This window comes from Tamandua tetradactyla, chromosome 6 (genome assembly GCF_023851605.1).
Source record: "Tamandua tetradactyla isolate mTamTet1 chromosome 6, mTamTet1.pri, whole genome shotgun sequence".
NCBI classification, from domain to species: domain Eukaryota; kingdom Metazoa; phylum Chordata; class Mammalia; order Pilosa; family Myrmecophagidae; genus Tamandua; species Tamandua tetradactyla.
The window spans coordinates 90,475,776-90,499,484 of NC_135332.1; the positions used below are offsets into that span (position 1 = coordinate 90,475,776).

Here is a 23,709-nt window from a genome sequence, read left to right on the forward strand (position 1 = left end):
CCCAGGTATGCAAGGATGGTTCAACATAAGAAAATCAATTAATGTAATACACCATATCAACAAATCAAAGCAGAAAAATCACATGATCATCTCAATTGATGCAGAGAAGGCATTTGACAAGATTCAACATCCTTTCCTGTTGAAAACACTTCAAAAGATAGGAATACAAGGGAACTTCCTTAAAATGATAGAGGGAATATAGGAAAAACCCACAGTTAATATTATCCTCAATGGGGAAAAGTTGAAAACTTTCCCCCTAATATCAGGAACAAGACAAGGATGTCCACTATCACCACTATTATTTAACATTGTGTTGGAGGTTCTAGCCAGAACAATTAGACAAGAAAAAGAAATACAAGGCATCAAAATTGGAAAGGAAGAAGTAAAACTATCACTGTTTGCAGACGATATGATACTATATGTCGAAAACCCGGAAAAATCCACAACAAAACTACTAGAGCTAATAAATGAGTACAGCAAAGTAGCGGGTTACAAGATCAACATCCAAAAATCTGTAGCATTTCTATACACTAGCAATGAACAAGCTGAGGGGGAGATCAAGAAACGAATCCCATTTACAATTGCAACTAAAAGAATAAAACACCTAGGAATAAATTTAACTAAAGAGACAAAAAAACAAATATAAAGAAAACTACAAAAAACTGTTAAAAGAAATCACAGAAGATCTAAATAGATGGAAGGGCATACCGTGTTCATGGATTGGAAGACTAAATATAGTTAAGATGTCAATCCTACCTAAACTGATCTACAGATTCAATGCAATACCAATCAAAATCCCAACAACTTATTTTTCAGAAATAGAAAAACCAATAAGCAAATTTATCTGGAAGGGCAGGGTGCCCCGAATTGCTAAAAACATCTTGAGGAAAAAAAACGAAGCTGGAGGTCTCGTGCTGCCGGACTTTAAGGCATATTATGAAGCCACAGTGGTCAAAACAGCATGGTATTGGCATAAAGATAGATATATTGACCAATGGAATCGAATAGAGTGCTCAGATATAGACCCTCTCATCTATGGACATTTGATCTTTGATAAGGCAGTCAAGCCAACTCACCTGGGACAGAACAGTCTCTTCAATAAATGGTGCCTAGAGAACTGGATATCCATATGCAAAAGAATGAAAGAAGACCCATATCTCACACCCTATACAAAAGTTAACTCAAAGTGGATCAAAGATCTAAACATTAGGTCTAAGACCATAAAATAGTTAGAGGAAAATGTTGAGAGATATCTTATGGAACTTACAGTTGGAGGCGGTTTTATGGACCTTAAACCTAAAGCAAGAGCACTGAAGAAGGAAATAAATAAACGGGAGCTCCTCAAAATTAAACACTTTTGTGCATCAAAGAACTTCATCAAGAAAGTAGAAAGACAGCCTACACAATGGGAGACAATATTTAGAAATGACATATCAGATAAAGGTCTAGTATCCAGAATTTATAAAGAGATTGTTCAACCCAACAACAAAAAGACAGCCAACCCAATTACAAAATGGGACAAAGACTTGAACAGACACCTACCAGAAGAGGAAATACAAACGGCCAAAAGGCACATGAAGAGATGCTGAATGTCCCTGGCCATTAGAGAAATGCAAATCAAAACCACAACGAGATATCATCTCACACCCACCAGAATGGCCATTATCAACAAAACAGAAAATGACAAGTGCTGGAGAGGATGCGGAGAAAGAGGCACACTTATCTACTGTTGGTGGGAATGTCAAATGGTGCAACCACTTCCAAAAGGAAGGCAGTTTGGCGGTTCCTCAAAAAGCTGAATATAGAATTGCCATACGACGCAGCAATACCATTGCTGGGTATCTACTCAAAGGACTTAAGGGCAAAGACACAAACGGACATTTGCACATCAATGTTTATAGCAGCATTATTTACAATTGCAAAGAGATGGAAACACCCAAAATGTCCATCAACAGACGAATGGCTAAACAAACTGTGGTATATACATACGATGGAATATTATGCAGCTTTAAGTCAGGATAAACTTATGAAGCATGTAATAACATGGATGGACCTAGAGAACATTATGCTGAGTGAGTCTCGCCAAAAAGTAAAGGACAAATACTGTACGGTCCCACTGATGTGAACCGACATTCGAGAATAAACTTGGAATATGTCATTGGTAACAGAGTCCAGCAGGAATTAGAAACAGGGTAAGATAATGGGTAATTGGAGATGAAGGGATACAGACTGTGCAACAGGACTAGATACAAAAACTCAAAAATGGACAGCATAATAATACCTAATTGTAAAGTAATCATGTTAAAACACTGAATGAAGCTTCATCTGAGCTATAGGTTTTTTGTTTGTTTGTTTGTTTGTTTTTACTATTATTATTACTTTTATTTCTTTTCTCTATATTAACATTCTATATCTTTTTCGGTTGTGTTGCTAGTTCTTCTAAACCGATGCAAATGTACTAAGAAACAATGATCATGCATCTATGTGATGATGTTGAGAATTGCTGATTGCATGTGTAGAGTGGTGTGTTTTCTAAATGTTGGGTTAATTTCTTTTTTTCCGTTAATTAATAAAAAAAAAAAGAAAAAAAGAAAGTTCTCCTTTCAAGCCCACTACCAGCCAGAATTTCACCATACTATATAACACATTTTTTAGTCTACTTCCTTTGTCTTTTAAAAGCAAATACATTTTGATATTTGAGATAAAAAAGTTAAATCCAATTTCTATTTTTCCATTTTCACCTTACTTTAGACCACAAACATTTTCCCATGTGAATAAAAACTCTTCAAAAACAAAAAAAACAAAAAAAAACAAAAAAAAAACAAAAAAAAATATATATATATGGTCTCAAGTAAAAAAAATACACATAATAATTTTACACAGGTACAGACAAAGTTTTCAAAAGTAAACACTAAACTATTATTTGTGTTTACCACTGTGGAATGGGATTAGGGGAGGAGACTACATGTTTTACTTTTTATGCTTTTTCCTTGTTTAAATTTTCAAAATGAGGGTATATTAGATCTGTTAGAATAATATATTTAAAGCGCTATTTGTAAGTGAATAGCAAATACCATTGGTTTAAAAGTTTCACAATTTTTTGACCTATTCTTCTGAGCAGAATCTCACGTTAGAGTCAACTTTTCTCAAAACCGTATAATATCTGGTTTGCTGATCGCTAGCATGCATGTGTGCACTTACACACAGACACATGTGCTTGCACTACAGGCACTTGTGCACACATGCACTTGCACACACATGCACTTGCACACACATGCACTTGAGTGTGTGTGTGCACATACACATATAATATATTCCCCACTATGTCTGGCTTCTACAGTCCTTAAACGAAAAATAAGATAACCTGGTTTCTTTTTCTCAAATTTCTATTATACAGGCTTATCTCTGATGGAATTAAAGAGAATGCTCGTTCCTTTAGTATACTGCCATAAAGCACTAGAGTACATGTTTTGTCTATATTAAAAATCCCTTAAAATAACAGAACATGTTCTGAGTGGCAACTTGAGGTTCAGTCCCTGAGAAAAGATTTGGGTGAAATTTCACAAAGTTAAAATATCTCTGGTCAGAGAACCACAAAGTATAGAGGCACACTATCAGCTGACAGACAGTTCAAGGTACACCATCCCAAAACACCTATTTCCAAAGAGCAATCTCCTTCCTTCCCGGATCCCACTTGGGTCACTAAAAGGAAGCAGCCTGCCATTATCCTTCTTCCCAATATGGGCTAAGGAGTACAAGAAACATCCTGCCTTGCGTTCTGTTCTCTGAAGCAACATCACATCAACCATTGTACTATACGCTTCCGGAATATGAAAACGTAAGAAAAATATACTCTACGTAGAAACACAAAGCCTCATCTCAGGAGGAACTCTCTTAATGTGCTATCATGCAACTAAAATCTCAAAAGCATATTTTATAAAAACAGGTCATCTAGAACCAGTGAACATGGCAAAAGAGAAGTATAGGCTTCAGGTGGGTTTGAGGGTTTGGTAGCCTCCATTTGCCATCCATCTCCCATTCCCTCATTGTGGGTGTACTCTGTGAAGTGCCCTGCATTGCAAGCAAAGTACTTCACAGAGTACTAAATGACAGGTGTCTGTTACCATGTGATATTCTCTCAAGAACGACTGCCAGCGCACTGGGAAGTGGTCACTCAGCAGGTGCCTTGTGCCTACCCAGGATCTGCAGTGGGTCCACCGTCTTCTCCTGGATGAACGTGTTGTAGCACTCCAGCGCCGCCAGAAGCATGTCCATCCAGTGCAGGGTAGCTCGGAGACTGAAAGGTCCTGGCACATGGGGGAGGGTGGGCTGAGCAAGGATGCCCGACAGATGGTCACGACCACTTCCTCCCCCTTCAAAGTTGTTTATAAGAAAGGAAACATCTTCCTTCTTGATCATATCATTCAGCCATGAAAAAGGGGATTTGTTGCCTTAAAAAAGGAACAAGATTAAAACACACGTTAAGTATTTTTCACAGGACTAAATTTCAATAAACTAGTCATTGTCCCTAATTAAAATCAGCATCCCTCAATAATAAAAAACAAAACCCATAATTGCTGTATGTTAAAAATGTAATCAGACAGAACAAGATGGGCAGAACCAATACTTCAAATACAGTTTTCCAGAAAAGTCCCACATAAACTATGTAAAAGTGTGATAAAATCTCAAAATGATAAGGACTTTTTTTTTTCAATATAGCACTTTCAGAACTAGTTTCACTATAATTACTAAAAAGAAGGTATTTTTACCAAAAGTCATTCTCTACAGCTCCCTAAAATATTATTTGGAGTAGCTATCTTAAACATAATACTCTTTCCCCTGCCTTTTTTCTTAAAACTCATAATCCCCTTTCTAAGTTACTCTGGGTCCTATACTGGCCTGTTATTTGCTTCTTAGTTTCCTCATCTGTAAATGAGAACAAGAACAGTATTCACCTCTTGGGTTGCTACAAAGATTGACTGGATTTAAGGAGTTAATATTTGAAAAAATTCTTAGAATAGTGTCTACCACTTAGCAAATACAATGTTAAAAAAAAGTTAAATGAGTTGCTTTTATAAAAGATGTTATTCTTTTAGATGCTAAATTTTTTTATGTCAAAGAAAGGAAACCATAAAAATCATATTTTGTATATTCTGAAGCCAGTGGCTCTGCAAACTTAAAATCATTCTGACTGTAATGAAGTTGAAGAATCAGTAACAGTAATATATTTCTGATGTATATAAGAGGAATAGAAGGTGACCATATAGAAAGAAAGGACACAGAAAGACAGAGCTGGAGAGAACAAGGCAAGGAGCGTCAGCAGAGACAGGGTGAGAGAGGGCCCCTGCTCACCACTCCCTTCTCAACCTCCTTCTCATGATGCTGGTCATCTGTTTCTTATCATCTGTGCTCCTGTGACTCCCTCCTACATGTTCACTCCCTCCAAGTCAGTACTCAGGAGCCACGAGAGAACTTTCTGGGATGCCCCAAATCACGTCTTAGGGACATGTCCACACTTGTCACCACAGCCTCCTGGATGTCGGCTCTTGTACCTGGCACCACCACTTGCAACACACCTTCAGGGCCCAGGACCTCAGATGGAGACATGCCTAACTCTGTCTCTGAAAACCACCGAGGAAAAGGAACAACACAAGACAGAGGCAGGTACACACTTGGAGGACAAAGAAGCATAACAGTCTAAAGAAAGCTCATTAATTCTATACAAATTATATGCTGGTAGAAGGACAAGGTTCTTTCCTTGTTTAACAAAAACATTCCTGAGAGGTGAATTAAGCTCTATGTAATTTAAAATGTGCAAAGTCCCTGTTATAGACAATTGAGAAGAGAAGAAGGGCAGAAATTTCTGGAACCAGTAAAACTGGAACTGCTAGAGACTGCATGTACTAGAGTCAGGAACAAGAGTCAGGGGTCTTCCGTAAAGTAGCTCCTATGTAATCTGTGTATCAGTTTCCTTTAAAACTAAGGAAAATACGCCCTCCTGCCCCTCCCCACTCTAACTGACTTTATAGAGCTGTCATGAGAATGAAATGGCCTAACATAATATTTTTAAAGTTTACTAAGAAGCAGTAAGCAAAGGTTCTTTAAACAATTTTCTAAATTAAATATGCAGATTTATATTTCCACTATATACAATAAAATTACAGTGTACTACAAATACATATTTATATAGTATATATAATATATAGAATGAAAATATTTATAATGCAATGTACAGTACATAAGATATACAGTATATAATATTATAATATACAATATTAAACAGTTAGGATCCTTCATAGTTTTAGAAGCCTGGGAATACATGAGGTAAATTTTTTCTCTTGTTTCAGAAAGAATTACTATATTCCACGTTCTGCACAGAAATGACCCTCTCTTGGGGTTTTTAGTGTCTTTCTCATGTGGAGGCACATATACACCATGCCTTGGTGCTGGACTGGTCCTAGGGCATGCAAAGTGGGGAAGGCTGGGCCTGGCTCCGCCCTGAGACAGAGCCCCCCAGGTGTAAGCCACCACCAGGGTTTGAATTTAATGGAGTAAACAGAACACTACATTTATTCCTAAGAAAGTCATTACTTCAAGCCAATAAGTACACTTTAATGACTTAATACAATAGTTATTATAAAAAGCATAGGTTCCATCACTGTCCCTTAATATCATAATGATCTGAGATCATTCGGATTTAGAAGTCTAGCAATGCCATACTAAATATATGCTGAAATAACACAACTATACTATCTCATTAACTGTTACTACTCTGAATTATGAATAAAACATAATTGAATATTGTGTTAAGTACAATGGTCACCCAAGTCTTCTTAACTTCTGTTCAGTGGCACAGAAAAGCAAAATGCAGAGGAATAAAAAGATAACAGGAAATTCTAAATTTTTTATGTATTATTTGACTAACACCAAAATACAATTTTTTGTTCCTTCTATATATCTTTGAGAATTGTACACCTATAATTTATGATTTGCCACACAGAAGTATAATGATTACTGAACATATCTTTTTGTATTTATTAGAAATATATTATTCACAACATCATTTAAACAGTAGAAAGTCCATGTTTTATATGAGTCCACATCTAAACCACAGGCAAAAGCAAAAGCCATCATTTTATAGATCATAAGGATCAGCATACCTGGCAATAAAGGAACAAATTTGTAAAAGAGCTCTATGGATTTGTGTCGACATTCCGTCTGGGGCCTTCCACAGTGGGTTAAAAGCCACTTGATTATATCAGATAAACACACTGATGATGCAGGTGGAAATCCTCTGTACAGAAATAACACAGTGTAATTAATACCCTCCACTACACTGAAATTTAGCATATCAAAGAAGACTAGAAATGACAAATTTAATTTTACCACATGGCTAGGTATACCAACCTCATTACAAGGTATTCAGTTTATTTTATTCATTTATTTGCTTTTTGGCATGGGCAGGCACCAGGAATCGCACCCGGGTCTCCAGCATGGCAGGCGAGGACTCTGCCTGCTGAGCCACCGTGGCCTGTCCTCAAATTTTATTTTTAATACATTATCGTTAGACCATAAAGTATCAAAGGTTAAATGGGTCCTAGATATTGCTTGACTACATAAAAAAGATTTTTTTTTAATTTCTTTAATGGAGGAAAAAAGTAAAAAAACATTTCCTACAAGTAAAGTACCAACTATTTTCATGTTTCCTTTTCAATGTACCATAAAACACCATGGAGCTTCCATCTAAAGCAGTGGTTCTTTAACTATGGTCCCTATACCAACTGCATCTACATCATCTGTGACCTTGTAGACTGTACCAGACCTGCTGAATCAGAAATTCTGAGGGTGGGGCCCAGCAATCCTTGTTTAACTCCAGGCCTCCAGGTGATTCTGATGTATGCTAAAGAATGAGGACCAATGCTTTAAAGAGATGCCACAACTCTTGGCAGAATCTGGCAGAACTACCTTTAAAAAAACAGATACTCTTCTCAATTAAGTCTCTATGGAACAATGCTCCACCTCTCCAGAGGGGGCACTGCCAGCACAGGCACCAGAAGCACCCAGGTTCCTATAAATATTGTATTTGTTGCAGGACCCCCCCACACTCTGCTGAGAATCAACACTGTCTTGAGTTCCTCCATGACAGACATGAGAAAAACGGTGGAAAACCACTGGCAATAACCCAGGAATCGGAGTTTTAAGCAGTTTCATTTCCTAATTCCATAACTCCATTTATGACCAAATCCTTTTACTTCAATACAGCAGCATATGATGTTTCAGTTCTTATATTTCAAATTTTACTGCACATTCCAGGCAAATAATTCCACACCAATCCCTATTCGGAATTAGTTACAATTACAAAACTAATTTAAATTGTTATCTACTGAGCCAACCAAGATCAAATTTACATCTGAAACCAAGTATTTTCAAACATAAAGCTTTTAAATTCTTTGGGAAACTGACTCTCCATGTTTCCACACATTCCTGATCTAGAAAACTGTTTGTATCTCCACATATTCTTCCAAGATTGTTGTTTTTTAGCTGAGGACTAGTTTCATGCTAGAAAAAAAGGGAAAAAAAAAAAAGAAAAGGAAGTAGTATCACCCACCGTGGCAAACGTCGTTTTTTTGCTTTGTTTAAAGAAACGTGCTTCTTTTCGATGATGCGCCTTAGGTGATCAATGGCATCACAACACTGTTGAATTGTACCTGTTTTCAAATGCAAAAAATATATTTCCAAAGAAGCTATATACTTAATCATTATTATTATAAGTTTACTGTCCTAATTTTTAATTAAAGAAAGGAAATTAAATATATTTTGTGTCTCAGATACAAAATTTAAATGAGTTAAATTGCAAGTCCAAAAACAAAAGCAAAACCCATACTTAAAAAGACCATAGGACAGAGTCTGATGGCAACCAGAAGTTGTGCATGCAAACACACACTGTATACCACACCTTAGCTGGCCAAAATACAGCTGGCGTATAATGGTTTAGAAATGAAAGAATTATTTAAGTATTACCAAACACATCGGCCAGACCAGAGCCTGTATTCTTCAACTTAAAGCTATTATTTAAGATATGAAAATTCCTTGATCTCCCATTCTTCTGATGTAGATAAACGATATCATATTATAATAATATAGAGATTGTAGGAGAATGGAAAGGAGATAGTAAAATCACTCCAGAAGTCTATAGTCATTAAGAATTGGAACCTTACGCAAATTATTTTGACCTCTGCCACTAAAACAGTTTTCTTGCTATGCTCTTTAAATACGACAGTGATTTTAGAGACAGTGAAGCTTCACCTGCTGGGGAAAGTCACCTTTGTAGAATGTCAAGATAAACAATGTAATTTTATATTTAATGATGGCAAGGACTAAATTTTAAGTACCTACAGACATAGTAGGCTATCAACATGAATGAGACATCTTGACCTGTCTTTTAAAAAAAATATCCAAAATCACAATCTGTTTTAGTGAAAGAGAGGTCCTACAACCACATAGTTCTGTGGTCTAAATAAATCACTTATACTCTCTGAGCCTCTGGGCCCTGACTTGGGGACCAAGGTTAGGAGATCTCTAAGAATTTATCCAGCTCAAACAGCTATGATTTTCCTAATAGCTTCTGGACAGAGTTTAACCGTAAAGATATAACATTTATCACTCTCTTAGCTATCTTTGCCCATTTCTGGTTTTATATCTTTTCATTATTCCTTAACTATGCCTAAAATAGCTTTTCCATCATTTTGTAAAGAGACCGAATTTTTCAAAATGCTCAGTAGTGAGTGCAGAGACACTGATCACATCTCAACAGTTATTACATTCCTCTTTCTACAACAATATGCAATCTGTAATTTTTATATTTTGTATCATCACAGTAATTGAATAGTATCATTAGAGCTTTATAATAAAACTGTCACCAGCTCTGGGCAGGGTTTCTGATGATCCAGGGGTTAAGCTCAAAGTCCACCAAAAATACACAGGGCGAGTCTTAGAGGATGAGGTTAAGAAAGACTCTTTTAAGAATGGATGATAGATACTGAAGGGGCATATGCCCCCTTCACATTTACTATCCCAAATGGGAGACTTCAGAAAAGAAGAAAACATTACTTTATAAGAGAATCATCCGAGGCTTAACTCCAAGTAGAAAAGTTCTTAAGACTTCTAAGGCATACACAGACATGAAAACAGAAAGCACGGATAAAACATACCTAAGGATTTCTCATCTGTATGTGCTAAGGCCAGACTTTCCATATATATAACCAAGGCTTCAAATACAAATTGTTCCACCAGAGATTCTTCTTCTCTGTAAAATAAAGAATATTAAGCCTCACAGAAAAGAAAGTAATAGAGCAGAATGATGCATAAAAAAGTAATGGTGTTGGAGAATACAAATATTAAATTCCTTAAACAAATGGCTCAAATGTTTTAAAATATAAAATATGGCTCAAACAAGAAAATATCCTAAAGAGTAGACCAGACTAAGAAAACATATACCAAAAGAGGCAACACAGGCTTTCTCTCTGTAAATCAACATCCCTCTTCCTCCTATGTCTATATAATTATTCACAGTACATGACCTCAGAATCACTATTTTCACCACACTTTTATACAACTCATTAAAATTAAATGTAGGAGAAAATAAGATAGGATAACAAATTCACATTCTTTTAAAAAAAGGATGTTATTCCTAGAATGAGCTGGGACTCAGCACCAAGGGATTGAGAAAACCTTCTCAATTGAAAGGCGGAAGAGAGAAATGAGACAAAATAAGTGTCAATGGGTGAGAGATTCCAAACAGAGTCGAGAGGTTATCCTGGAGGTTATTCTTATACATTAAATAGATACCACCTTTTCAGTTAAGGCATAACAGAGAGGCTGGAGGGAACTGCCTGAAAATTTAGAGCTGTGTTCCAGTAGTCATGTTTCTTGAAGATGATTGTATAATGATATAGCTTTTGCAATGTGACTGTGTGATTGTGAAAATCTTATGTCTGATACTTATTTTATCTACCTTATGGACATATGAGCAAAACATATGGATTAAAAATAAATAAATAAAAGGGGGAACAAATCTTAAAATAAATTTAGTAATCTGAAATGCTAATGATCAATGAAAGGGAGGGGTAACAGGTATGGTACGTATGAATTTTTTTTTTCTGTTTTCTTTTTATTTCTTTTTCTGAATTGATACGAATGTTCTAAGAAATGATCATGATGATGAAAAATCAACTATGTGATAAAAAAAGAATGTTCATATTGTATGTTGATTGATTTTATTAATAAAAATTATTTTTAAAAAAAGGATTTTTGTAGAATGGAATGATTTCTAAATGTTGTGTTAGTTAATTTTTTTAATTAATAAAAAAAAGGATTTTATTTTGCTCGAACAATCTAAAAATAAGTCAAAACAAAGAGCAAATGCTAAGCTTTGTACCAGCCTAGCCTGTACATGCAGACAATTAACTCATTCTACGAAGTTTGTGGCCCACCTACATTCAGTAACGTACACTCATGGGTGGCTCAAGGCACCAAGGGGCTTACAGTTAAGTTGCAGAGATCAATTCTCTCACTGGAAAATTTATTCTCTAATAACCCAAGACAGTAAATGAATAACTACAGAATGACTGGTATAGGCAGTAGAAGTTCTGTCAAAGAGCAAGAATTTCTGACTGTGTCGTCAGCAACATGGTGCTGAAGTGCTGGTTCTGCATCGCACCGCTGGGAAGTCAGCCTCTCATAGGACAGAGAGGACCAGAGGCCCTGGAGGATGTGGAGGATGTAGAACAGGAATTGTACACTGGTGCTCCATTTGGCGCACCAAACAGAGTATTAACCCTTAAGAGTATTGCCCTAATTTTTCTTTTAATTTGAATCCCAGGAGAAGCAGAGCCTCTTAGGGTCCTACAAGCCCCATGCCTCTTCCTAATGTCTCACACCCAGATCAGACACTGAGAATAAAGGACAATACAAATAAATAAAATCAGCATGAGCAAAGATATGGAGGTAAGATGAAAAATACAGGGCTAGCAAGTAAACCGGAAAATCTGGAAGAAATGGTTAATTTGGAGGACTAATTTTTGATAAAACTGCAAAAGTGTCCGTTGGGAGTTCGAGGTCTTCAAAATCCAGGTTAAGTATAATAGTTTTATTTCGGTACTGACAGTGCAGTGCTGCTATGGTTTGCAAATACTGCACATGTTGGAATGGCTTTTTAAGTGGATAAGGGGAATATTTTAAAGGAGTTGTGAGGAGCTTGATAGAGAAGGTCTGGAATGCTTTGTAGAGACTGTTGGTAGAAATGGGAACTTTAAAGATACCTCTGACCAGGCTCTAGACAGAAATGAGGTGTGTTATTACAGACTGGAAGGAAGGCGATTCTTGTTTTAAAATGGCAGATAATCTGCAATGTGACTAGTGGCTTTGGTTGGAAGACAGATTTTAAAAGCCATGAACTTGGATACTTAGCGGAAGAGATCTCCAAATTAAATGTAGAAAGTGCAGCCTGGTTTCTCCTCGCAGCTTCTAGTGAAATGCGACAGGAAAGAGATAAATTGAGAACTGAACTCCTGGGTAAAAAGAAACCAGAAATTGATGTTCTGGAAAATTCTGGGCTTCTAGGAGGGGAGACCCCATAGAATGTGCCCCACGTGACAATTTGGCCAAATGTGAAACCAGTCTCCCATTTCAGAGAAAGCCAGGATTGGACATGGAGTCTTCCAGGAAGGATCTTTGGAAACTCCTTGTCTGATGGGTATAATCCAAGGCTACTGCACAGAAAGCCAACAAGAGTGCTGTGGGACCTGTATAAACAGAGCCGCTGCCAGTCTGGGCTGGGGGGTTCAGAGAAGGGACACACTGGAGGAAAAATAACTTCAGAGGCAAAACCATGGAGGCAGGGGTCTGGAGTCAAGAAGCCTTGGGCCAGAAAAGCAAACTCACCCAAGCCCGTGGAGAGGGTGAGTTTGCCCCAAAGGCAGAAGATGGGCCTTCCACCTTGTTCCAGTGGAAGAGTCATGCCGCCTCAGGCCTTGGAGAGAGTGAAGCACATTCTTGGGGTGTGGGGAGAGCCTAGCTGCCACTACATGGAGGGGTTGAGCGTGTGCCCCGTAGATGGCAGACAGCCCGGGTGCAGCCCTGATCCTTGGAGAGGGTGGAGCCAAGAAAAAGGTGGTCTCTCCAATGTCCCCCAAGGCTGCATTTGGAGAGAGACCTGAAAGGGTGGGAATGCCGCTTTCAGAAGCTGGGAAGATAAATGACTCTCAGACTTTGAAATGTAATGGACTTTGCCCTGCGGATTTTCGAAACTATATGGGTCTGGTGACCCCTGTGTTCCTTCCTCCCTATGGAAATGGGTACATGTATCCTATGAACGTTCCTCCTTTGTATGTAGGCAGCAAATAACTTGTTATGAGTTTTCAAAGGTCCAGAGCAAATGGAGAAAATTTTGCCTTAAGACAGACCATGCCTGTAACTGACTTGATGAGATTTTATACTGTCTCTAATTTTGTACTTCCTTTGTATTGCTACTGAAAGGCTTAAGGTTTTCTGATATTGTTATGGAATGAATATATTTTGCATCTGGAAAGAGCATGTCTTTTTGGGGTCCAAAGGGTGGAATGTGCCAATTTGAATCTGTGATAGACCCCAGAAAAACCATGCCCTTAAATCCTCATTCAATATTGCTGGGTGGGAGCATTTTGATTGTTTCCATGAAGATGTGACCCACCCAATTGTGGGTAGTAACTTTTGATTAGATAATTTCCATGGAGGTGTGTCTCCATCCACTGAAGGTGGAGTTGCTTACTGGACTCCTTTAAAAGAGGAAACATTTTGGAGAGAGTCCCTTTTTGGTAGAGCCACGGGAAAGCCAGCAGACGCCACCATGTTCACCATGTGCCCTTCCAGCTGAGAGAGAAACGTTGAAAGTTGTCGGCCTTCTTGAACCAAGTTATCTTTCCCCAGATGCCTTTAACTGGACATTTTATAGACTTGTTGTAACTGGGACATTTTCTTGGCCTTGGAACTATAAACTAGCATCTGATTAAATCCCCCTTTTTAAAAGTCATCCTGTTTCTGGTATATTGCATTCTGGCAGCTAGCAAACTAGAACAGGGGGGAAAACATGGAAAGCAATAAAGGGAATAAATACTCAAGGTGACAGTTTAGGAGCTCCAGGATTACAACATCCACCAGCCAGGGTGGACTAGCAAGGTACCTGAGCCAGAGAGCAGTTAACAGCTCTCTCCACCAAGATATCACTGCACACTTACTTCAACCTGAACAGAAGGCCCAGGTGAGCCCAGCACAAATTCTTATCTGAACATGGCTTATCATGGTCCTGGGTTAGAATTTCTTGTTCTCCTGTGCATGTTCAGTTTGGATCACCTGGCAACACTCATTTCTGCCATAAGAGAATTTAGCTTTGACTGATAGATGGGGTAGGCCACTGTGAGCCCCGAAACAGAAATTAAAGCGCAAACCACATTTTCTGACATTATTTCTCTTTCAGATATCACTTGCTGGTCTCCTTCACAGTCACCTCAAATGCCCAGATTATGGGAAGTCCTGTTTCCCGGGACTGATTCTGGATCTTGCCTATCTACTAACTTAGAAGGGGCCCTTGTAATCTCTCAGGGAAGCTGATGTCAGCCTCCATTCAGCTTATTTTCTGAGATCCTTTACCTAATAGTAAAAGTGCTGCCCTTTTCTGACAGGTATTTCTGCGTTTACTGTTAGCTTAGAGGTACGTACATAGATGATTAAACAATAAAGAAAAGCAAGAGAATAAGTAACATAAAAATCAGGAGAATGACTACTTCAGGGTGGGGTAAGAAGGGAAGGGATATGTGATTGGGAGTTTTCTAAAACACTGACTGTATTCTATTTTCTGACCTAGATGGTGGGTATACAGGAACTTGTTTTATTATTACTCTATAACCTTTACAAATACATTTTAAACATTCTTCAGTACATATAAGTTTCATAATTTAAAAAGTTAAAAAGAAAAACAGTGGCTTCAAACTCTACATTAACTGCAAGTGATTTTCATACAAGCATATAAAACACAGATGTAGACGCCTATCTCTCTACCTTATTTCTATAACTGGTTCCCCTTCTCTATCCCAACTCCATTTCTGACCTCCCAAGCCTGTACCTCTATTTCATAGCATTTAGTTCAGCTATAATTTATATTTATCTATGCGATTAATTTATTAGTATCTGCTTCCCCTTCTGAAGTGAAACTCTTACAACGAGACTGTATTATCCACCTCTGCACTCGGCACGTTGCCAGGCAGACACATACATAACATAATGAGCAGATGAACGACTTCCACTGCTATCTTCTTTGAGGGCCTTCTTTTTATCTTTTCCTTGGATTTCTCTAAAAACCACTTCACTGGCATCTTTGCCTTCAGTCTCGACCCACTTAAATCCATTCTCCATATGGCTGCCAGCCAGTATGTGAATTTTAGGAGGAAATCAGATCATATCACTCCCCTGTTCCAACTATTCCAGGGACTCACTATCACTAGAGGTGATCCAAGCTTTTCAATATGGCACACAAAGTTCTCCTTGCCAGTTTCACTGCATTCCCTTTTGTTTTTCTAACTTCACAGTCAAAGAATATAAGATTTCTTCACCTCCTCATAAGCCATTTTCTATCTCCATTCCATCCCTTCAACCTGAAATGGCTTGGCTGACTTTCATTCAACCTTTAAATCTCATTTCAAGTAAAAATTCCTCCAGGAAGCCTTCCCCAACCGCCTCAAAGGGGGTCAAATACTGCTCCTCTGTGCATCAAAAGAGTCTGTAATCGTCTTTCACTGAAGTTAGAAGACTGCAGTATAATTTTCCTTTGAATGTATTTCTCAACAATTTCTGAACTTTCTGACTGCAAACTGCATTTAATTCACTTTTGAATTCCCAGAACACAGCACAGCATCCAGGATATAACTACCTACTAAATGCATGATACATGAATAAATCGATACATTTATTTAAAAATCACTACTAAAAATTTAAAGAGCTTCTTCTGCATTCATTCTTTCCTATCATGTATCTCACTTACCTGAATTCCTGGTAGATATTATTAAAAGCAAGTGCTGCTCCTAGCCTCTTAAAAGCACTAGGGTGAAGTGCAAAGCTGTAGAGTCGCTTGAAAAGTGATTTGGTGTTGACGGGACTTTTCTCCTGCTGCTGTGGTGTTGTCTGCTTAATGGACCATTTTAGGAATTCTCGAATACAGTGACCACAAAAATCTCTTAAAGTACTGTCAATGGGATCCACAATTCCATCCTGAAACAAACCAAGATGCCTTTACTGCTACTGTGAAACTGAATACATCTTACACGTCTCTGAACTTACCCAGATTACGTTATGAAAACTAAGGTGTGGCACTATTCAAGAAAAAATAAACACTGATTAAAACCCAATGATTGTCTAGAATCTAAACTCTAGATAATAATTTTCTTTTGACATAATGAAAACTCCTTCAGAAACTGAAAAATTCATGAAAAAATAATACTTTAATTATGTCACAACAAAGCATTCTTTCTCCTGGAGAAACACACTGGTTATATCCTAAGAATTTGTGTGATTGCTGACTATACCTATTAATGGTTTCTGAGATTGTCTGTTTATTGAAGTCCCCGGCTATTTCCAAGGAAACTACTGCTGCACAAACATTAACATATGGAAATGTCATTTTGAAAACTTAATTCTAAGATTGTGGGAAGTTAGCAAAGTAGGAAGCTCCAGAAATCAGTCCCTTCACAAAACAATTATTAAACTGGCAGAAACTGTGGTGGGCTGATAATTAGGAGGTGTTGGTGGAGCCCCTTAAGGATCTGAAGGGGCGGAAAATACATACATATACATATGAAACTACTGAACTTTCCCATCTGGGAAGCCCTGGGTACCTCTCAACCACTGGGGACTCCCTGGAAAATGGTCAGGCCCTTGATTTTGAGGCTTGTCCTTATGAAACTTGTTTCTGTGGGAAAGAAGCTAAGATGGCCCATACTGAGGCCTGGGAGTTACTTCCAGGAAGCCTGTATGCTGCCCAGATGTGGCCTCCCTCTCTCTGTACGCCCAATTCTGCAAGGAAGGTCATTGCCCTCCCCCTACCCTGCATGGGCCATGACATTCAGGGGTGAATGTCCTGGAACGCCCTGGTGGCGTGGGCATGGTTCCTACGGATGAGTCTGGTCCTGGAAACGTGATATCGATAATACCTTCCAGACTAAGGGGAGAAAAGGAGGTGTAACAAAATAAGACATCAGTGGCCAGGAGAGATTAAATGGAGTTGAGAGGCTATTCTGGGGGTGACTCTTATATAAGCTTCAGTTAGACAGTGCTGATTGCCATGGGCTGCTAAACCCCAACTAGCACCAGTCATGTTGACTCTTGAGAACATCGAGAGCTCAAATTAAGACTCCATAAAGCTTTCATGCACTAAGTTTGCTTTCCTGGAACCTATAATTCCCATAGGTTTCCTAGGTCAAATAAATCCTGAAATCCAGAAGACCAGGATTATAAATTAATTATATCCCCCTATCCTGTAATGTTGACACCATTCTCAACATGAAAAAGTCAGAATGGCCACTGCCCAAAGATCCCTATAGACTGGGAGAAGGATCAAAGGAGAAGGAGGAGGTATAATAGAGATAACAGGATTTGGCAAACGAGTTTGACTGCTGAATCACGATATTAATATTCCTTCTAGCCTCAAGTGTTTTGGAGTAGCTAGAAGGAAAAATCTGAGATGGTGGAATAGCAGCCAGTGACAAACTCTGGGATCTGTTCAATGACTACTTGTTGAAGTGTGCTTTGAAAATTATTGCTTTTTTCTTCTTTGCTTTGACTGTATGCTATATTTTATAATAAAAAGCATTAAAAAATAAAACCAGCAGAAACTGTCGAATGAACCACTTTGAAACTTCAGGGACTTGTGTAACACTGCAGTGTCCAGGGAGGAAGGGGAGAAAGAGGCTGGTAAATTGCAATAAATACTGGTGAGTTACACCCTGTAGCGGCTACCATCCCTTCTTCCTCCACTCTCATGACAGGCAGGAGTGGGGACTGGAGCTCTGGCTCCAGGCTCAGCTTACTAGTCCTCCAAACTCTTGGGATGTATAGTCTGATCCCAGATTTCTTACCTTTGATTAACTACTTCAGATTGCTGGGACCCTGCTCGAAGGGCAGCCATTGTTTCAACACCCACCAGGCAGCAGAACAATTTTAAAGACAGCAACCCTCAAAACTATGGAAACCAGTTAAAGAGCTGCATTAATCAGAAAGTTTCAAAAGCCATAAAAGAAACTCCTGGAGTCCCTGCTGGCCCTGCCCTCACTCCCCCAACCCTCAACACTCAAGCCAGGTTGCACTTCCATTGTGGGTCCATGGCCTTGTCCTAGAGGGAGCAGAGTGCCCCCTGAGTGCATACTGGGTGCATGTATGTCAGTGCAGTCTATCAGGTGGAAATCTGAGAGTTGAAGCTGGAAACATGTCTCCATTCCCCTTCCCAGAGTTTCTCTTGAGGGCAGAGAAGCTGATTGCAGATAGCAGGGACAGTAGCGGCCTGGGGTAAGAGACCATATAAAGTCATCCAAAACAGCACTTAGGATGGGGCATCCACTCAAACTCCAGTAAATTATAAATAGGGAATTCCTAAAACCTCTTGTAAGCAAAATACCAGGAGAATAAGCAGGTTCCTTGGCCCCAGGCATGCTCAGATAAAACACAGAGGACTTCCTGCACTTACTAATTGCTTCAGATTGATCTGTCAATAGGAAGGCTAAATTCCAAAGGAGTAAATTTGCAAAGAGAGTGAAAGGTGTTTGCCTTGGCTTGTTAGCTTCTGGCATTCAAGAAAATCTCTGTCTCATCACTAGCTCCATATAAATTAAAGGGGCAGCTCAGGGACCAAATCCCAGAGTTTAACACTTTAAAATATTAAAATGTGTAGTGAGCAACAAAAGGTTACATGACAAATAAAGAAACAAGAAATAAAACAAGATAAAATTCCAGAAGACCAGAATTTGGACTTACTAAACAGAGACTTAAAAACAATGATCCTCAGTATGCTCAGGGAGATAAAGGAAAACATGGAGAAAGAACCAAAAGATATGAGGAAAACAATAAATGAACAATATTGGAGTTTCTCCAGAGAAATACTGAAGTTGAAGAACACAAACTGAATTGAAAAATTCCCTAAATGGTTTCAACAGCATATTGGAGGTGGCAGAAGAAAATCAGTGAACTCAAAGACAAGACAACTAAATGATTCAGGCTGAGGAGCAGAAAAGTAAGAGAATAAAAAAGAATGAACAGAGCCTAAGACACTTGTGGGATACCATCAAGCATGCCTGTATATACATTATGGGAGTCCTGGAAGGAGAAGAAAGAAAGAAAGAGACAGAAGAAATACTCAAATGAACAATGGCAGAGAACTTTTCTAATTTAACCAGACAGATTATGCACATTCAAGAAGTCCAACAAACCCCAAGAGGGTACATTTAAAGAAACCATGCCCAGACACATACTGATCAAACTGTCTAATGCAAAGGACAAGGAGAGCTCTGAAAGCTGCAAAAAAAAGCAGTGAGTTACATCAAAGAAATCCCAATAAGATCAAGTTCTGGTTTCTCATCAGAAATCACAGAGGCAAGAAGGCAGTGGTGCAAATATTCATGTGCCAAAATAAAACAATTGTCAACCATAAATTTTTTTAGCTGGTAAGACTTTCTTTCAAAAATAGGAAGAAATGAGGACATCGCCAGATAAACGAAATTAAGGAGTTCATTCACTAGATCTGCCCTACAAGTAATGGTAAAGAAAGCTCCTCAGAATAAAAGGAAAAGAAACTAGACAGCAGACCAACAGCATAAAGAAATAAAGACCTATGATAAAGGTAACCATATGGGTAATTATAAATGCCAGTATTATAGTATTGTACTGCTTATTATATAAATCCACTTCTTGCTTCATACAGATGCTAAAATACAAACGTATAAAAACTATGATAAATTGATCATTTTGGACACAAATATTTATACATTGTAACAAGTACAAATATAAAGGTGAAGGGACAGAAGGGTAAAGGAACAGCGTATTGTTATTGAATGTTTGAAGATAAGTTGGTATCAAATATGACTATATAGATTTAGGATGTCAAACTTTAACCTCATGGTAACTGCAACAAAGTTACTTGAAAAATATATTCAGGATGAAATGAGAGGGGCTGAAAATCGTACAATACAAAAGTCAAATAAATACAGAAGCTGGCATTAATAGAAGAACTGAGCATCAGCAAAGGTATAAGACTTACACACAAAATGCAGGTAAAAGAAAGTCCTGCATTATCAGTAGTTACTTTAAATCTAAATGTATTAAACTCCCCAGTTGAAAGGTAGAGAATGGCAGAATGGGTAAAGAACTGCCTGACCCAACTGTGTGCTATTTAGAAGAGACTCATCTTAAATTCTCAAATGGAAAAAAAAAAATACACTATGCAAGTAGTAACCAAAAGAAAGAGCGTGGCTATATTAATATCAGATAAATCACACTGTTCTAGTTTGCTTGCTGCCGGAATGTAATATATCAGAAACGGAATGGCTTTTAAAAAGGGGAATTTAATGAGTTGCTAGTTTACAGTTCTAAGGCTGAGAAAATGTCCCAATTACAACAAGTCTATAGAAATGTCCAATCAAAGGCATCCAGGGACAGACACCTTGGTTCAAGAAGGCCAATGAAGTTCAGGGTCTCTTTCTCTCTCATCCAAGAAGGCACATGGTGAACACAGTCACAGTTTCTCTTTCAAGTGAGAGGGGCACATGGTGAGCAAGGCATCATCTGCTAGCTTTCTCTCCTGGCTTCCTGTTTCATGAAGCTCCCCGGGAGGCGTTTTCCTTCTTCACCTCCAAAGGTCACTGGCTCGTGGACTCCCTGCTTCGTGGTGCTGCAGCATTCTCTGCTCTCTCCGAATCTCTCATTCTTCAAAACGTTTCCTCTTTTGTAGGACTCCAATAAACCAAACAAGAACCACCCAAATGGGTGGAGACATGTCACCTAATCCAGTTTAACAATAACTCTTGACTAAATCACATCATCCAGGGAGATGATCTGATTACAGTTTCAAACATACAATATTGAATAGGGATTATTCTACCTTTATGAAGTGGGATTTTGATTAAAACATGGCTTTTCTAGGGGGCATACTTCCTTTCAAACCAGTACACAGACTTAAGTCAAAAGTTGTAATGAGGAGTCCCTGGGTTGCACATGCTTACTCCCTCCTCAGCTCTGGGGTGATCAGCCAGAAGAGCCTGTATTCCTCCTTCTCCTGGAGCTTCACCAGGGAGCGATGCTCCTGAAGCGCTGAGTTGGTGGTGGTGGTGGTGGTAGCTGAGACGGTGGGTTAGCAGAGGAGAGGAGGGATGCAGAGGCCAGCCCTGCCAGGAAGGCCCAGGCTGCATAGGGCGAGTCTGGCACACCACTCTCCTCACTGCTGAGCCCCGAGCAGTTGGTTTGGATTCAGAGGAACAAGGTCAAGGCCCTGCTGGGACGCACAGCTTGCAGTGTGCATATGAGTTTGGGTGAGACCTGAAAGAAACAACTTGGTGGAAAGTATAGGAAGCTGTATTTCATAAAGCTAATGGGATTTGCAGCACAAGAAAGAAAACATTACACTGTTTATCCACCCCCACATCACATCTTTACACGGACCCGGATGTGTGACGTAAGAGATGTGAAGGCTGTCATCCTTGGACAGGATCCATATCATGGACTCAGTCAAGCTCACGAGCTCTGTTTCAGTGTTCAATGATCTGTTCCACTCCACCCAGCTTAGAAAACATTTATAAAAAGCTGTCTACAGACATGATTTCGTTCATCCTGGTCACGGAGATTTATTTGGGTGGACCAAATAAAGTGTTCTAAACAATGTTGTCCTCACTGTTCAAGGACATCAAGCCAATTCTCTTAAGGAAAAAGTTTGGGAGCAATTACCAATGCAGCCGGGCCCTGGTTAAGTCAGAACTTGAATGGCCCTGTCTTCTCACTCTGGGGCTCTCATGCTCAGAAGGGCAGTGTCACTGACAGGAAGTATCACCATATGCTAGTGTCCTTGTCCCCCTATGTTGTCAGTACACAGAGGATTCTTTGGATGTAGATATTTTTCAAAAACCAGTGAGCTGCTGTAGAAGTCTGGCAAGAAACCCAACAAATGGAAGGGTCCTGAAGTAAGAGGGATGGTCTCCACTGACGTTTTGTGAGAAGTTGCTTTGAAGGATACATCAGTTGTGAAGTTGAAATGAAAAAATAATTTTCCCAGTAACTGTTAGGTATGCTGCATAAGGGGAAGCTGCTTTAATAATGTAGGCATGAACCAGGCTGCCTAGGAACCACAGCTCTATCCAGGCAAAAACAGCCAAGACTGTTCCAGTGTTTATCTTTCTCTGCAGCATGGCTTCAGCCTAAATGTTGCCAGGGAAACTTCTGGGAAGCCAAATACTGGGTCAAGTACTTCTCTATTCATCTCTCTTCTTTTTAGGGTAAAGGAGGCAGAAAAATGCATCTTCTTGGTACAGCCAAAAGTTTGGTTCCAGATGCTACTAATTTTAAACTGGTAGATTAGACTTTAGGTTTATAAGACATTTGGTGCTCTTATTTAGAAAGGGCCCCATGTGCCCAGCCTTCCATTATATTTTCAGCCGCTGACCTTGAGGGAAGTGGGAGGACATATTGCAAGTTTCCAAAAATCTAGTCTTCAGCTGGCCCAGAAATCAGGGATCAATTTCTTGATTACAAAAGAGGTGAAAAATGCAAAGGGATAATGTTTGGTGACTTTTAATAGATGGGCAGACACCAAGAAGTAAATTAGGTCTTATTTATACTCTTATTCTTTGGGTGTTGGTTGAAATAAATGGCGGGAATTGAACAAGGAAGAGGAGAACGTTGAATTTTTTTTTAATATGGGGGTTAAAGATTTTCCGCTATGTTTATCCTCATTTAGGTTTTTAACACAGCATAGTCTGTCAAATGCTAATTTTATGGATGAAATTAGTTTGGTATTTTTTTTTCTGCAACACTGGAGAATTTTACTTTAAAAGAAAATTTATGTTTTGGGTGGGCCATGGTGGCTCAGCAGGCAAGAACGCTTGCCTGCCATGCCAGAGGACCTGGGTTCGATTCCTGGTGCCTGCCCATGTTAAAAAAAAAAAATTTATGTTTTTATCCTTTGTTGGAGAGATTATCTTTATTAGGTCTGCACCTCCATCCTTGATGTTGTCAGAGATGCTGATTTGCTTTTTTTTTTTTTTTAAGTGTTGTACTTTGTAGTTGTAACTCTTATTCTTACATGATTTAGAAATCATAACATTCAAATGGTAACAGAAAAAGACATGGATTGTCTACAATATCTTACAAATTAGAATTTAAGACAAAAAAGTTATGGCATAAGTAGGACAACATTACAATAAAACATGAATTCACCAAGAAGATGTAACAATTATAAAATTAGGTGAACATGACAACAGAGCACCAGGATACATAAACCAAAAACTGGTAATATTAAAGGTAGAAATAGACAGTTCCATGATTATACATGAAGGCACTGGTAACCCACTTCCATTAATATATAGAACAAGTAGAAAGTGATTAATGAGAAAAGAGAGTACTTGAACAAAGTTATAAACTACATAGTCC

General features: G+C 38.6%; 1 protein-coding gene and 1 pseudogene across 3 annotated transcripts in view; one reads left to right on the plus strand and one right to left on the minus strand.

Annotated features, from left to right (window-relative positions):
• The window catches only part of PRKDC (protein kinase, DNA-activated, catalytic subunit), a 282,120-nt gene that overhangs the window by 156,191 nt on the left and 102,220 nt on the right, over nucleotides 1-23,709 (minus strand). For all 3 annotated transcript variants that reach the window (XM_077166734.1, XM_077166733.1, XM_077166735.1), the window contains 5 exons: nucleotides 16,073-16,299; nucleotides 10,212-10,306; nucleotides 8,609-8,708; nucleotides 7,161-7,294; nucleotides 4,197-4,451 (listed from right to left, as the gene is read on the minus strand). In XM_077166734.1, coding sequence (XP_077022849.1) covers nucleotides 4,197-4,451; nucleotides 7,161-7,294; nucleotides 8,609-8,708; nucleotides 10,212-10,306; nucleotides 16,073-16,299 — 811 coding nt within the window. The remainder of the gene's footprint in view (nucleotides 1-4,196; nucleotides 4,452-7,160; nucleotides 7,295-8,608; nucleotides 8,709-10,211; nucleotides 10,307-16,072; nucleotides 16,300-23,709) is intronic.
• LOC143685692 (uracil-DNA glycosylase pseudogene) lies at nucleotides 21,264-22,277 on the plus strand (annotated as a pseudogene).